We start from the raw sequence: 16,356 nt of genomic DNA on the forward strand, positions 1-16,356 counted from the left end.
ATGCAAGATCACAAATGATGAAAATGCCTTACTGCTAGATCACATAAGTAATATCCTGTGGGTTATGAGATGAAAATTACAAGAAAAGGCAGCAATAATATAAAACCTATGATGGAAGTCTTCACAAAAGCCAATTTCTAAAAATTAATACATAAAATGTTTCCATAATTAAGAGTTAAAATTAAAAGATCAGTGATTTGTATATAAATATATGTAAAATAAAACCTTAATTTTATTTTTATGTAATAAAACATTATAACTAATGGCAAAAATTCTCAGAAGGGACACAAAATTCCAGGAATATATTTTGTCTCTATTCACAGAAAGGTAAAGACTCTTGGGACATGTCTGAGGAGAAATTAACTTTTATATAATTTTTATATAATAAAAATACATGATTATATAATTAATAAGAAGTTTAGAACACCTACAGCTATATAGTCTAAAGATAAATTGTCACCCTGTTTTAAAGACGGGACATTTCAGGACTAGAAAGAAGTTAAGAAGATAGCCAAAACATTTTTCAAAGCACATTCTGAAGATCTTCTATATAACAGGTTCTATACAGAAAAAGAAAAAAAGAGTTCCATGAATAAATAAGTCTGTGAAGCAATATACACTATATATCTGTCTCTTGGAGATTTAATAATAATAATAATAATAATAATCTATTTCTAGCTTAAAGAAGTCCTGTAATCAAAAGTGTACTTAATTTTTTTAATATAGTATTTTTCAAATGTATTTAACCATGAAGCATAATAAATGTTCTCAGAACGTTTTAGAAAACCCTGAGCTAGATGAACTAGGCATAAAAAAGTATATACAAAAAAATACTGATATTTTTGTATTCTTAAATGATAGTCACATCCGCTTAACTAGAACCTCTTTGTTATGTTAACTCATAATAGACTATTTTTTTAAGGCAAATAAAACATACTCACTGTTGTAGTACTTCCTTTCCCTTCTCAACGGAGCTCTCAGCCAATGACAGGCCTCTAAGGGAGTTATTTCAAGTCAAAGTGTAAAACTCTTCCCAGTAATTTCCAAGTTTAATGGAACTGGAATTTTTGTAACATCAGAGTACTTCTCACAAGGAGACAGACCAACTTCATTCTTTTCCTAGAGCTGTGATAGTGAAGCCTACTGCACATGGTTCTAGAATAAATAGCATAAGTCCAATAAAGTGCAGGAAGTTAGGATCAATCAGAAGGGTAGTCCATATAAATCAAAAGATGCCACCTACTAGAGGTATAAAAAAGTGAAGCCGAAAAGAAAAATAAACCAATGATGCTCAGGAAATAGAGAAAACAAGAGGGATAGCTAATAAATAAGATGACAAAAGAATACAGAAAAATAGTATTAAATAGAGACATGCAGATGACCACATAAGATTAAAAAAGAAAGTGGACAACTGATGACTCACGATGGCATGCAATCAAATATGTACCAGAAATCCCCTTTCGGCCCATCATCATCATGGTTTACAGATACTGACCCTAGAAAAAGGAAGATGCACTGTAGGAGTTCTACCCGAAACGGAATCAAGTCTAGGGTGCAATGAACAACACTATTTTTCTGCTTTTTCAGGTGCAAATGGAAGAGGCTCAGAAATTCACTAGAAACTAACACAGAGTTGTGTGTATTTGTTTTTCTTTTTAAATTTAAGAAGGCTGCCTCTTCAGATTTATAAAAATCTTTAAAATATACTGACATGAGTGTCTGGTCAAGGCACATACTCAATATATAAAATTAACATCTTTGGGAACAAAGAAATAAAATAAAATGAAAATATTCCTCAGATTCATTTGTTTTACTACTTTATTTCCTATACAATGAGGATATTAGCAAGTCTACTGCATATATATGCAAAGGAATAGTAAAATACAGTACAGTTTGAAATTATAGCTTTAAAAGTTCTGGTAAGTAACTAAACACACACACACACACACACACACACACACAAAATTTACACTTAGGAAAGAACAAATCTTGGGTTTACTGAATCAAGATGTCAAAGGAAAATACAGGTTCACCTGATAATCCCAGCCCCCTTTAGCTATAGCTCTCACCCAAGATGCCCCCTTAAAACTACTTTGAAAAAAAAAATCAAAATCATATAATATTCAGCACAAATCGAAAGCATCATGAATTTACTTTTACTTAATCAACACCATAATTCAGGGGTCCATATTTTAGGCTGCCATTAGTAAAGTGGGGGGCTTAGAAGATAAAAGATCAACATAGTATCTACTGGCATTATTCATGTGTACAAAAAAAAAGAATGCTGTGATTTTTCAGTCATGCTAACTTGATACTTAATACATAAATAATTTAAGGCTTAAATTATTTTTATTAACTGTAATTAAAGTAAGAAACAAATCTGAGTCATCATTAAAATAACTTTAAAAGAAAGCACATCTTAGGTAATACCCTGCCGTGTTATTTCACTTTGTGAGCTATTTCACGTGAACTCAGAAAAAAACGAAGATGAAATAATAATCTAATCTGTACTTTCACTGTTCAATAAAGGAAAACTCGGATTACCCAGATACTTTTTAAAGATATTTGTATATATGCTTCCTCTGAGTATGTTAACAGATATCAAAATTCAAACAATATTTTGTTTAGGTCCTAAAATAGAATATTTTTCTCTTAGTATTAACTGAAATGGTGAAATAAAATGTCTCTATTGAATAATCTAGCCAGCTCAAAACTAGATCTAAAGATTTTGATAATTATCTCTTGTGTTTAGTTATCACAAACCAAATTTGGGCCTTAGGAGGTAGATATGAAGAGCATTTAAGGTGACATGTCTATGCATATGGCACTCATTTATGAATGAATCATTTCTACCTCTGTGTCAGCTGCTTTCATGCCTCCAGTAAAGTTCTTTTGTATAATCCACAACCTCCTGTGGGAATTGGGAAAGTCTGGGTAATAGTTGAAGAAATAAACCACATCAAATACAGCGAAACTTCACTAAAACAAAGCTAAAAGGTATTGCATAGAAGTTCCAAAATTCCATTGCTCATGACTTGAAAATTATGTTTTAAATGGGGCTAAACCAGCTATAGTTTCATTCTGATTTACTCTGTTTATACTGCAAAACAAAACCAGCAATGCCCATATGGCTATCTTTGAAAGTTTCCCAAAATATGTACAGTTGAATAAAATATATTTCAGTGATCTTAATCAAATTGTTTTTAATGCAGAAATCTAAATACAGTAAATTATACTCACTAAATTAATTTATTCATAAGAATTTATCAGCAAGAATGAAAAACCTTCTGAAATAGGTACCTGTACCTTTTACTGAATAGTAATTGGCAGAACCTCACTGTTACATAATTCTAATGAAATCATTAATTTCCTATTTCCTATGAAATTAATGATTGTCCTATTTTTAATATCTATTATTTTCCTTGGATATCAAATACAAATAAATACAGCCCAACTTTATCACTATGTCATTAAAGTTACTAACATGACCTTGTAATAATTTAGGATACATTTTAACTCATTAATTTCTGTCTCACAACTCTCAAAGTCCTTCCTCAGTAAATAGGTCATGGTTTATTTTGGTTGTTTCTTTTTAAATATTTTATTACTGGTAGAATAACTTTGGACTTTTATGAACCATATTTGAGTTTGAAAAGGTAATTTCCAAATGTGCTTACTAGGATATTATTATAAAATAAATTTTGTACAAAGTTATTTCAAAAGTAAACTTTAAGATTGATAGTTCTTTTCTTAAAGCCTGTCAAAATTGAAATACATATATCATAATTATTAAAATAAAAAAAGAATCCAAAATATACTAAAACAAATTTTATTTTTTAAATAAATATTTAAGAACTTTTAAGTATATAAAATTCATGAAATCACACTTTCTTCTTTCACATTAATTTTATCTTTAAGTTAAGGTGGAATGAATAAACACCTAAACATTATTTAAATTAAAACTTCAGTAAACAAGATTTTCACCAGTTGTATTGTATTTTAAAGCTTCAAAAAGTATGAATAAAGACTCTAGTGAGATATTTAACTCTGTTTCACATATCTGAAACTGGAACTTTCTTCTAACTTTGTGCAGTGGGAAGAAATTTTGTGTTTTGTCTACAAACATGTATCTCTGACCTAGAACAGTGCGTGGCACCTAACAGATACGCAATGAGTATTTGTTAAATAAATGAATACTTCACAGAAAACAGTTAAAACAGGATAATCATATGAAGGACAATAACAGTCATCTGCTGCTTTCCAGAATTACTGTCCATAATTTGTATGTTAAGGTCTTAGAACTACCATTATTTATACAATAATTTTTTCTAGTTGAAACAACAGCAAACAATGATCATTTCCTGATACCAAGAACCAAATACCATGACATTTTAAAAAGAAAAGTTTAGAAACTAGAATGTTCTAAAACATTTCATGGGATGTAAGTCTCAATGGAATTCAAGTCATAAATATACTCAGAGAATCAAGACTTGGCAGTGTTTCCTCAGGTTTAGTAAAGCAGTCCAGAACCAACAAGAGCCCAAAATACCAAAGATTTGTCTGAGCAGCAGCACCAGGATATTTCACAGTAATTCCAAAATGCCATGGCACCTTTTTACTGGTTTTCTGGTATTAGTTTCAGAGTTAAAAAGAACCAGTTTAGACGTGGACTGCAGGGAAAATAAATAGCATGCTTTCTTTGCTGCTAATGTTTTATCATATAGTGGTCAGAAATATAAAATAATACACAGTATGGTTTTCTCCCTATATAATTTTACAGATTAAATGAGACTCCTAATGCTTCAGCTATTTTAATAAAATAAGGAAAATTCTACAATGTTTAAAGACCATTAAAAAAAAATTCAGTTAAGGAGCTGTGAATCTCACATTAAGTGTGGTAATTAGAGAGTTCACTAAATTTAAGACAGAATATTTTATGACAACTAAAAGAACCAGGTGAAATCTAGGTAGAAAAAAAACCAAACAAAAAATACTTACCACAAAGTTTAGTAAGTTATTTTAGAGAAAATAAAGTATTTAAGTGGAATCAGAATATAAATATCATCACTGAGTGAGCATCTCTGGAAGTAAAAAGGTGCATCCAGATGGAAAGGAAAAATATATATTTGGTATACAGAGAAAATTAAGGCAAATAATTCCTAAACTTCGTGGAAAAATACTAACAATCAGGTTTAAACTATTAACTAAATTTTTATTTTAATTTTCCATACAAGAGACTATTAACTTAGTCATTGAGTCTCTTAATATTTCATGTTTTTTATTTATTGATTTATCCTTACACCTTGAAGACACAGAACAAGCAACTAATTTCTATAACAACTTTTGGCTTATATACAGGATTTTTGGGTTGTCTTTCCCGCAAACTATTAAAAAAATCTTCAATACATGATCATTGCTACATTTAGGAAAAAAGAGGGTTTCTGAAATTTTATGGCAATAACAAACATAATCCTTAATAAAATATACAATATCATTTCAAAATTAAAAATCATAATGCACCTATATAGTGCAAGAGTTAAAATGAAAAAATTACATAATTCATAGTGTGAGTGAATAATTGTGCTAAGGCTTCTAATAACTTTGCTGCACCATTACAGCCCTTTAATTTTTCTAGTATGACTTTGATAAATCAGAGTTACCTTCTTACTGGCATAGTAAATGTTTTCCTTTTGACTAACTCAAACTTGCTATAATTTCCTAGTTATAAGAAGAAACAGTGCTCATACACCCAGACATTAACATTCTCCGAGGCTATGAGAACTCTATACTAACTCTACATTAAATATATTGACAGCCTCACAGACTTTTCCTTAGGGACTTTTTATGTAGTTTTTAAAATGGAGATAGGTGAAGATAAGTTAAGCCGGTGGCTTCTATATATCAAGAGGAAGAGGCTTCTACAACTAAGTCAGTTACTCATGCAGATAAATAATAAAGGACAATCTTATCCTCAGTATTGATGTTTATGATCCAAAACTATTTATTATATTAATTTATGCAGAACTATAAAACATCAACAATCACTTGATTCTTTGTAAGTAGGAGACAAGAAATACCAGAATCTCCAAAAGACTTGGTGAGTCTATCCTGCATCTTCCTGAAAAATATTTCAAGCATCTTGTTCAAAAGATTTTTAAGTTGACTGCAGAAAAAGTAAATACATAAAAAAAAATAATAATAACACAATGCACATATGAGTATTCACAGAAGGGTAGGAAGAATATGAAAGTATTGCTGTGGTTCAGAACAAATCACCACATGGGCTGTGACATCATCCGGTAAATTTATTGTCCAGCTAAGTTTACATAGATCTAAAATTAATGATAAAGCAATAAGGACTATGGGGGTGGGGGAGTCACTGACTATGGAAAGAAAATTATCACTTCAGTACCAAACACCTTTTGAATGGAAGAGCTACAGTGAGGAGCAACAAATGTGCTCCTCACTTATGGCCACCTTGGAACAGAAAAGGGAAGTACAGAAGAAATGGAAGAAAATAAATTTTTCTTTAAGAAGTAAAGAATACAATTAATCTCTAATTAAATCTCTAAATAATAAAAATAAAACTAAATGTGAAAATTCTATTTTAACCTCTGACTGGAATGGCTAAAACCATTTGGAAGCACATGATGAAGAGCAAACTAGGACTCAACTTCTAGAAATACAGACTCAATAAGTAATTACTTTTACTATAAAAACTAGATTAAGTCTTAAGTAGCAATGGGAAAAAAAGAATGCAAATAGCCATCATATGAGAATCTAAAGGGCAAAAATTTAGGTACAACAAGTTTTTCCAAGAAAAGGAAGACATAAATTAGATATTGATGGTATTTCAGGCTTTTAGGAAAAGTGGCTAAACTTTAGGGGATGAAAAGAAAAGGAGCTCTTAATCAAACATATGAACCATTAGTAATATTAGTGATATAGTGATAAACTATCTAGAAAATAATAGTTTTTCTAGAATAAAAATGTAAAGAACTAAGATCCATGGTCCAAAATGTGATTACAGCTACAAGGTTTTTTGTTGTTTTATTTATGTTTTGGGAGGGGGGGCTGGGGACATGACATTGAGATCATGACAGAAATGTAAAAAGATCAAAACTAAATAAACTAAAAGCAGTTCATGAGAAAACAATGTATGCCTCAATAATGAAACTACTGTCAAGGTGATACAATTTTCTAGTACATTTTGATATTTTATGGAAATAGCTACAAATTAGACTTCTAATAAGTTTATTAATAGTTGCACACACAATGAAGAAAGAAAAAATTTTAAAGTTATCAAACTAATGATTTTTTTTTTTTTAGAGTGAGGGGAAGGGAGGGAGAAAGAGAGGGAGACAAACACTGATGTTGAGAGAGAAACATCCATCTGTTGCCTCTTATATATGACCGAACTGGGCACCAAACCCGCAAAGTAGGCATGTACCCTGACCGGGAATGGAACCAGAGACCTTTTGCTTTGCAAAACAGTGCCCAACCAACTGAGCCACAAGGGTCAGGGCTTCATTCTTTTTTTTTTTTTTAAGAGAGTCAGGGAGGGAGGGAAAAAGAGAGGGAGAGAAACATGATGTGAGAGAGAAACATCAATTGGTCAAACTAATTTTAATATGCCCTGTTTTCCTGTTTTTGCCTAAATGTAGTTGAGTATCTATATAAAGTCACATAAATCCTGATTAAAATAGACTCCATGAAGCCAGTACATTCTAAATTACATCATCAAAATAATCACACAGCTCTGACATATTTGGCATAAAAAATAATCAATTAATTATTAAACATATTTATAGTTAATCTGTACATATACATATATAAATATATGTGTAGTACATGCAATGTGAATTCATATATACTTTAAAGTGTTTTTCTTAATTTTACATGTAACTAAAAGAATAAAGAATATACATACATGTATCCAACAGAGATTTAAATTTGACAACTGCTGGACATAATTTAGTCAATTTTAAAGTAACAAAATATGCATAAAAACTAATTTTATACATACAAATTTTTGGCAAACATATAAATAAGGGCACCTATTTTCAAAGTATAATATAACAGCATTATACAGGAAAAGTAATTCCAATGCTTTCATTTTTATTGTAGTTCAATGTAATTATTAAATTAAAATTGTACTTTAGGGATGGCCAGTTTTAAGCAAATTTAAAATATTTTTCCATTGGAAAATTTTGTATTACTATGACTAATCTTTCAGAGCTCTGTATTTTCTTCAAAATAGCTTATGCCTGTGTACAGAATTTGGATCACGTACCCATGCCTCTGTCTGAATGGGCTTGATGTTGCTTAGTAGCACCTCTTCATAGTTTCCATAGTCAATGAATTTAACAACTGCTGTCATACCTGAAGAATGGAGAGCTTCAACTTCTGCTCGGTAAAACTGAGGAGACAGAAAGCAGTTTTAAATATGACAAACAACACTGTAGACAAAGGGCAATATTTGATGGAAATATAAATAAAGTGTTAGAATGTGTTATTTTTTAATAACTCAGTTCTTTTTAAAAATTAATATTTTGAGATATAACTGACATAGAACATTGTATTAGTTTTAGATGTACAACACAGTGATTTGATATATGCATATGTGCAAAATGATCACCATAATAATTTTTTATGTCCATCACCATAGTTAAAGAATTTTTTCTTATGATGAAAACTTTTAAGATTTAGTCTTATGCATGCAACTTTCAAATATATAATATTTTAAAGAAAACAATTTTAAGAGAATAATATATTTAAGAAAGAAAACTTACCTTTGAATAATCATAAATTAGCTTAAAAAAGATAAATTATTCATATGAGTTCTGACATACACTGAGCAATAGTAATAATTCAGGACAAAGCTTGATGCTCAGTAGAGAGGAATATTCACATACTAATGGATATATAAAGAACTAGTGTTATGTTTTGTTGTTAGCCATTGAAGTCATTTGACTAATATTGATAAGACAATTTTTATCTTCTAATCAGAATATTATAATTATGGAGCAATTTATTAAAAAAAACAGAAATATATGACAAAAATAAATACAAAGAAAAAGGTTCACTGCTGTCAGTGGGGGGTTGGAGTGGAGGCAGAAGCTGCCAATCTCTCAGCAGAGTCTGCCTATTTAAAGGACCCCCATGGTCCTAGAACATCCACAGACCCATCCACTCTGGGAATGATGACCAGGACAACAGCTAGAGAGGAAAAAGAATTGTCCCAAATTCTCAAATCCTTCAGTGGAAATAAAGCTTGAGAGAAGGCGAGATATTGGGAAGACTCTTTTAAATGACAGATTATACTAATTGATTAATTAGCTCCAAAACATCATTGCAATGCAATTAAGATGATGATTTCTTAATGACAGTTAAATCTTCACACTGGTCTCTTGACTAGAAAATTAGAAAGTTGCCTATTCTCAACAAGACATTTAAAAACTCTTTCTTAAATTAGGTGGTTTCAGAAGATAACTAACCCCATTTATTTCAGAGGGTGAATACTGTTTACCTAATTTGTTTAACCATATAATCTCTATAGAGCCCACAGTCCCTCTAAACTGAAAGTATACATCCAATTAAAATCAAAGTAGTGACCATAGAAGATCATTCAATCATTCTAATAATACACTAAAAGCTCAAAACAGTTTGGGAATTATTAGAAACTGTCTTTCAGAAGGTATATGACATCATTTTGAATATATTCAGTAGCAGCAATAGATGAATTCAGTATTACTGATTTTTTTGAGACAATTACAATTAAAAGTAGTTTTATAAACAATTTTGTTAGTTATTTGAAGGCATATGTGTAACAAAACAGCCAGAACTACCTGATCTATCTCAAGCACCTGACACCAGCTACTCAATCACGGTTTGTTGAATTCTCAATATTTGTTGAAGAACTTGTCTGCTAAGTCTAATATCTCAATATTTGTAGATCTTTTATTTTTCTCTGTTGTTTTATTTGTTTCTGGTCATTCATATTCTCTCTCTCTCTCTCTCTTAAACCATGCTTCATATTTTTTTACAGGATGCCAGATATTGCAGATAAAATATTGAAAAGGTTCTAGAAAAATGTATTTTTCCCCAAAAGAGGATTATATTTTCTTTTGGCAGGTAGACAGAGTACAAACAGATATCCTTGATCTTGTAAAGGTTGGTTTTAGGGTTTGTAATGCCTTGTTTGTAGTTCTGTACTTACTACTAGGGCACGATCCTTATGGGACTTTAATGGACAGTTTCAGTGGTTTATTATTAAGCCTTTCAAACATTATCTGACCTGAACTCCAATCACTGAACCTACTCTGCTTGTTGAAGTTACCAACAACCCCACACTGTCCAATATGGAAAAAGTTTTTTTTTTCATTTTCATCTTAATCAACCTTTCAGAGAAGCATCTGACACAAGATCTATTCTAAGGTAGACACTTAGCTCTACAAACCATGAGTGAGAAACTGGTAAACATAAGTAATCACTTATTACCCGAATGAAATATTATAGTTCCTGTATTTTGGAAAGTGAGTGGTCTAAGTTGAAAGAGTAATAGTCTGAATAGTACTTGCTTTCCAAGCCTTCCTATTAGCCAGGAAGTAGCCATGTAAAATAGTACCAACTAATGAGATTGCCTGTTGATATTTCTGGGAAGGCTTTGCTTTTCTGGAAAAAAAAGAAAAAATATAACTAGTGCTGTCTCCGCCTCTCCTTTTAGTCTTGAATAAAAACTTGACAATAGAGATGCTGTTTCTAGATGAGTATTATCCCTCATACATACAAAAACCTTAAGACTATGCCACCTAGTTATACCATCTGTACCCTCCTTGCTGGTATCATCAGGTAATAACACCTAACACTCATCTTATGTCTCATTATTCACTGAACATTATGGAGCCTGGTTCCTGATCCCAAGGTCTACAGCATCTTTTTAGAAGATCCATCTACATTTCCTAGTCTGAATTTCAGTTCCTTGAAATTTTCAGTTAACTTTACTTCCACCACTTCTTTAAGTCACACACACACACTCTTATGGACACATCCTTATTTTATCAATTGAAACTACTCTACTTACGAAATACTTATCTCAAATATTTTTTTCTTTGACCTGATCCTCACGTCTATCTCGGTCCTGGCACTATAACTCCCTTACCTCTTTTTTTATTACCTTGCTGATATCTCCAGTCCTCTAACCACTTTACTGTTTTCTTATATAAGTGCCCCCTTCAGAATTAACTAATTAACAGGGTCAACAAATAATTATTAAATCCCTACACTGTGGGAAGAGCAGGGCTACATATGAAAACTAGACAGACATAATCCTGCCTTTAAGGAACTTAAAATTATGGTAGGGGAGAGCTACCAATCCAGGAACCAAAATAACAAATACTTACAAATTCTGATAACTTTTAGAAAGTGAATAAGGCACCAACTGAGAAAGACAATAATGTACTTGGAAGAAGTGAGCAGGTTAAAGAAGGCTTCCCGTAGGAAGTGATGCTTGAGCCCAGCCCTCAAGGATGAGAGTAGTTGGTAGAAAATGCTGGGCAGAAGGTAAACATGTGCAAAGGCCTTTCTCTCAGAGAACCCCTCTGTCCTGTTCTCACCGTGCTGGTTTTCTCTCTCTCAGCCACACTCTTTTATCTGATCCACCGTTTCCTTCTTGATCTCACCTTCTATCTTTCCCTTCCCCTTTCTCCACACCTTCCCTATTTTCCTTTGAGCCAGCATATAATGTAGAAAAAAGAACGTTTAAGTCATTGGTTTAATAATCATTAAATTATTAGCTAAATAATTAACAGTTTTTTTTAGAAAAAGTAGCCTGATTGTGTAAATTTTCTTTAATTTAGATAAAATCTGCAGAATTTGTGTACCATTCAACTGATTTTTTTCCTTGTGAATTTGTAAACTTTCACTGGAAAGAAAAGTAAACATTAATAGTTCAGTGAAATCACTTATCAACTTCACTTAATCACTTTTATAATACTATTCTTATGTACAAACTAAAATCAAACCTAACCTAACCAAATCTTATGGGACTGATTCTCCTAATCATCCATAAAAAACTGTAAATATTTTGTTTTTCCTCATTTATAAATTACATTTTTATAGATCTGTTTAAAGGCTTTAAACAGGTACAAATGTAGGAAAAAAACCTCAGTCCCAAAGCAATGACTTTCTATAGTTTCACTAGAATGTGCAATTGGTAATATTACTATATTATACCATAGTAGCATGCATACCTTATTGTCTTCCCAATAAAGTGCAAAACACTCATCTCCAGGTTTCCACAGTTTTGCATACTCCATAGGAATAGATGATTCTAGTAATTTTTCTGGTTTAATTGGCCCAGATCTTCTTTTGGGCCCACTATTGTAAAATATTTTATCATCATAGTGTGTAGCTGTGATGGGTCCTGCTGGCTTAATAGGTCCTACTCGCCTTCCCTTCAGTGGCCCTTCCGTCTCTCCATTTGGAACACCAATGAAACTATTAGTTCGGACAGGATTCTGGTAATCAGTATTTACATTAAAATGTTTTTCAATTTTTATACCACTGAAAGCTTCATTATTTATTGTTCGTGGTTTCCTGTCATAAAAAGGATCAGGATTTGCTGTTTGGTTTTCTCTCTTCCCACGTTTCTGATTATTATAATCTATAGATTCTTGAGGAAGCAGACTTTCTTTTGCCTCTGCATAGGATGGACCTCTTCCTGATCTGTTTTGCATAGAGTTATCCTTTTTTTTAAAAGCACCATCATTGTGCTGAGAACTTAAAGGGTATAAAGTGTCTTTAGTTTTATCATATCTAGAATATGGTCTATCACATCTGATTCGTTCTTCAGCCCATATGTCAGATCCTGAAGAAGAACTTGGTCTTTCAGTGCCTCTATTTCTAGGTAATCCACTGCCTTCTGAAACTGACTTTGAGTTTTGGATGTCTCTTTGAAAACGCGGAGGTTTTTCATTTCTTGGTTGTCTGGTATCACTTCGAGGAAGAAATCTTGGTTGATTATTATCTTTTATTCCATTTTGCTCAGTGTTCAGCAATCGGTGTTGTCCCTGATAAAGCTGCTGGGGTTGTGATTTAGGTTCTGAAAAGTAAATCATATGCATATTAAAATGATGACTCTCAATATTTATTTTAAAATGCCTAACAATGATTATATTAATACAAAATTATCAAACTATTATTTTAACATCTTTCACTATTTTTCCCTCCTCATTATCTTCATTCCTCTCTGCTTCCTTAGAGTCCTGTATTTCTAATGTATAATTTCCCAAGTCAGCCATATTACTCAGGTAAAGCAATGATATGTTTGAACCATGAAAAAAATTGTGGATAATTTAAAAGCAATTTGTCTTTGTCATTGAATGTTTACATGCTTGTAATATAGCTAGCTATATATGCAATGGTGGTAATTCATTTCCCAAGACATTACTGAAACAGAACTGCAAACTGCTAACTCCAAAACTGCTATAAACCTGCACAAGTACAACCCTTGCTCATCTCCTTTCTGAATCTCATTCCAATTTAGAAAAGTATAGCTATTATTGTCAGTCAAACTCTAGCCATTTTTGCAAAAATGTTGTTACTCAAATCTTTCTGGATCTGAAACTGCTAAGAGTTTGTCTTACAAACAGATATCCCACTATAGAAAAGAGTTAATAGTTTTCTTGACCTGTCAAGGTAATTGAAAGCAGGTACTACTTGGAAATACAGAAAATTGTCAAAAATACGATTAAGCACAATAGTGTAAATAATATCCAGCTAGATATCAAAAACAGTAACATGGTAAATGTATACTCATAGATAACTTAATGACCGTATTTCATATAGTGATTTTTATTCTATTTCAATCTGTACCATGTCATTTACACTTTTCTTCCTCCATTGTTTCACACAATTACCAAAGATGCTGATTGGTCTTTGGTACGCATGCATGTCTTATTTCCCTTGTCATAACCCATAATCAATACGCAGGTCAGAATTATTCTTATATTTCCCTTGGATCACAATACTTCTTAACAAAGGCACTACAGGTATTGACATTTTGGGTGAGATTCTTTCTTGCATTGCAAAAAAATCAACCTCTTTCACCTCCAGGCACTAAATCCCAAAGCACTCTCTCCCAGAATTTCTGCTATCTCCATACATTTCCAAACACCCACTGGAGGCAAAAAGGTACCACATAAAAAGAGAAGAGAAGAGAGGGAGAAAGAGAAGACCTTTAGAAGTTCCTGAGTAACAAAACAAGTTATAGACTAAAGATCAAGGTTCAAAATCGTAAAAAACAAAACAAAAGCAAAAAACAAAAAAACAAAAAACCACACCTTCTCAACAGAACCACTGGGACTTGGAAGCCAATCTAACAGGTTTTAAGTATCTTTGAAACTAAAGGAAAACTATTTTCTAAGTACAATTCTATATCCAGTCAAACCACCCATTAATAGTGACAAAGAATTAAGACTTTCAAATATGCAAGATATCAAATACTAACCAAGACCATTTACAGAGACTTTTTTAAAAATTACTTTTTCCCAAGGTCTGCTTTATGCAGAAAGTATATATTGGCATTTGTCATTCATTATTAGAGAATAAAAACAGCAATTGCCTCTTTCTACCTGCAGAGTATTAGGTACCCTATACTTTCACTTTATTGTCAAATATTCCCCACAGAAGTCTTAAGATACAGATATTATGGGGTTTTACGCAATCGAGAGAGAGGTAAAGTCCCTCACATAGTGAACTGAAGTAATTTTTCAGCTTCCAAAATAAGTCAGATATGAAGATATTTTACTTGCCATCAGTAGGCTTGAATAGATATTTGAGAAGTAAGCATTTTACAGTGGCTGTGTTTAGGGATCAATTTGTCTTATTATTCCAGTTAGGGCCACTGATATCTATGATGGTCAGAAAGTACAAATATATTAGGTCACCACAAGAGCAACCAAGTATCCTGGACTATAGACGGGGTCCCAGACAACCATGTGTATATGTATATACACATACACGGAATGAAGGCTTCAACTAGGCTTTGTAGGTGTGGGAGAATTTGATTTCAGTTCTTTTAAAACAAAAAAAGGTAAAGATTTCCTAATCTATTTAATTGATGACATACATTAGATTATGGAATAAAACAAGTGATTTTATTAATAATGAGCAGATTTCATTTCCAATAATGTGTTGAAATAATATAGTGTGAGAAGGCTCTACAAAAAATTAATTTTTTTTAAAGTATATTTTATTGATTATGTTGTTACAGTAGTTCCAATTTTTTCCCCTTTACTCCCCTCCACCCAGTATCTCCCTCCCCCAGCAACCCCCCCCAAGTCCATACCCATGGTTCGTAAAAAATAACTATCCCTCCCTCTCAGATATTAAGACCCTTTGTAATCTTGTAAAGGACAATGGGCGAAGGTCTCAAGCTCCTCTAGCTGCTTCAAGCTGGACATGGTTGTCGTCCTACCTACCCTTGGGTCCAGAAATCCCTAATAACAGTGGGGGTGTGGAGGGGACAAAAAATTAATTTTTAAATAAGAATTTAAAAAATAAATTAAACTCGATGAAGAGGATAAAATTGTGCTTTTAAAAGAACACAGTTTTCATATATACTTATTTCATTTCAAAATAAAATAAGCCAAGAAAGGAAAGTCCTTAAATGTTTCATCATTCTCAGATTTCCTTAAACCTGGTACCTTTTGTCTTAAGACAGTTAAGTACTGAAGTCAGATATAAAGTAAATATTTTGAAACTGAGATAACCTATTTAAAAATAACAATATGCTCAATTACCAACCTGTGGAAAGGCAATTTTAGGTAAATTAAGAAATAAAACCCAAGTCAAATAGAAAGCTCCTCAGTGTTCTAGTCAAAATCTTATTGCTCTCTGCCACCTTCTTGAGGACGTATGATGACTTCAAATCACCCAAAATACTAATCAGCAACAAAGGCTAGGTATACAATCACTCTAATAAGAAATATACTAAGTTATTTTTCTGTATAAACAAAAGAATAAAATGCATTACTCTTTTTAAAAAATGACCTTTGCAGAGATAACTCTAAGTAAAAATATAATCACCAGAAATTATTTATTTCAAAGAGAAAAAGGTTGGACATACCAATATCCCAAAATCGATGTCCATTATAATAAATACATAAAGACACCAAATTCCAGGAAAAAAATGGACACAAGAACTTACATTTTTTTCTTTCAGTATTTACTTAAAGATATTCAAAAGTATAAACAGAAATTGGTAACATATAATAGTGAATAGGAGAAAAAAAGAAAAGGGAAGATTAGCAAAAGTGGTAGAAAACTTCATCATAAAACAATTAAAACTGAAAA

At 31.9% G+C, this 16,356-nt stretch overlaps 1 protein-coding gene across 6 annotated transcripts in view; it reads right to left on the reverse strand.

Annotated features, from left to right (window-relative positions):
• Positions 1-16,356, reverse strand: part of TDRD3 (tudor domain containing 3) — a 179,113-nt gene that overhangs the window by 26,602 nt on the left and 136,155 nt on the right. For 2 of the 6 annotated variants that reach the window (XM_090258148.1, XM_090258147.1), the window contains exons 11-12: positions 12,252-13,102; positions 8,294-8,419 (exon numbers count right to left, since the gene is read on the reverse strand). In XM_090258148.1, coding sequence (XP_090114274.1) covers positions 8,294-8,419; positions 12,252-13,102 — 977 coding nt within the window. Of the gene's footprint in view, positions 1-450; positions 561-941; positions 1,156-1,423; positions 1,497-1,946; positions 2,912-8,293; positions 8,420-12,251; positions 13,103-16,356 lie in introns of those variants that run through there. The other 4 variants (XR_016507407.1, XR_016507405.1, XR_016507406.1 and 1 more) reach the window with 4 other exon arrangements.

The sequence above is a fragment of the Furipterus horrens genome, unplaced genomic scaffold, assembly GCF_987537825.1.
Source record: "Furipterus horrens unplaced genomic scaffold, mFurHor1.1.pri manual_scaffold_12, whole genome shotgun sequence".
Classification (NCBI taxonomy): domain Eukaryota; kingdom Metazoa; phylum Chordata; class Mammalia; order Chiroptera; family Furipteridae; genus Furipterus; species Furipterus horrens.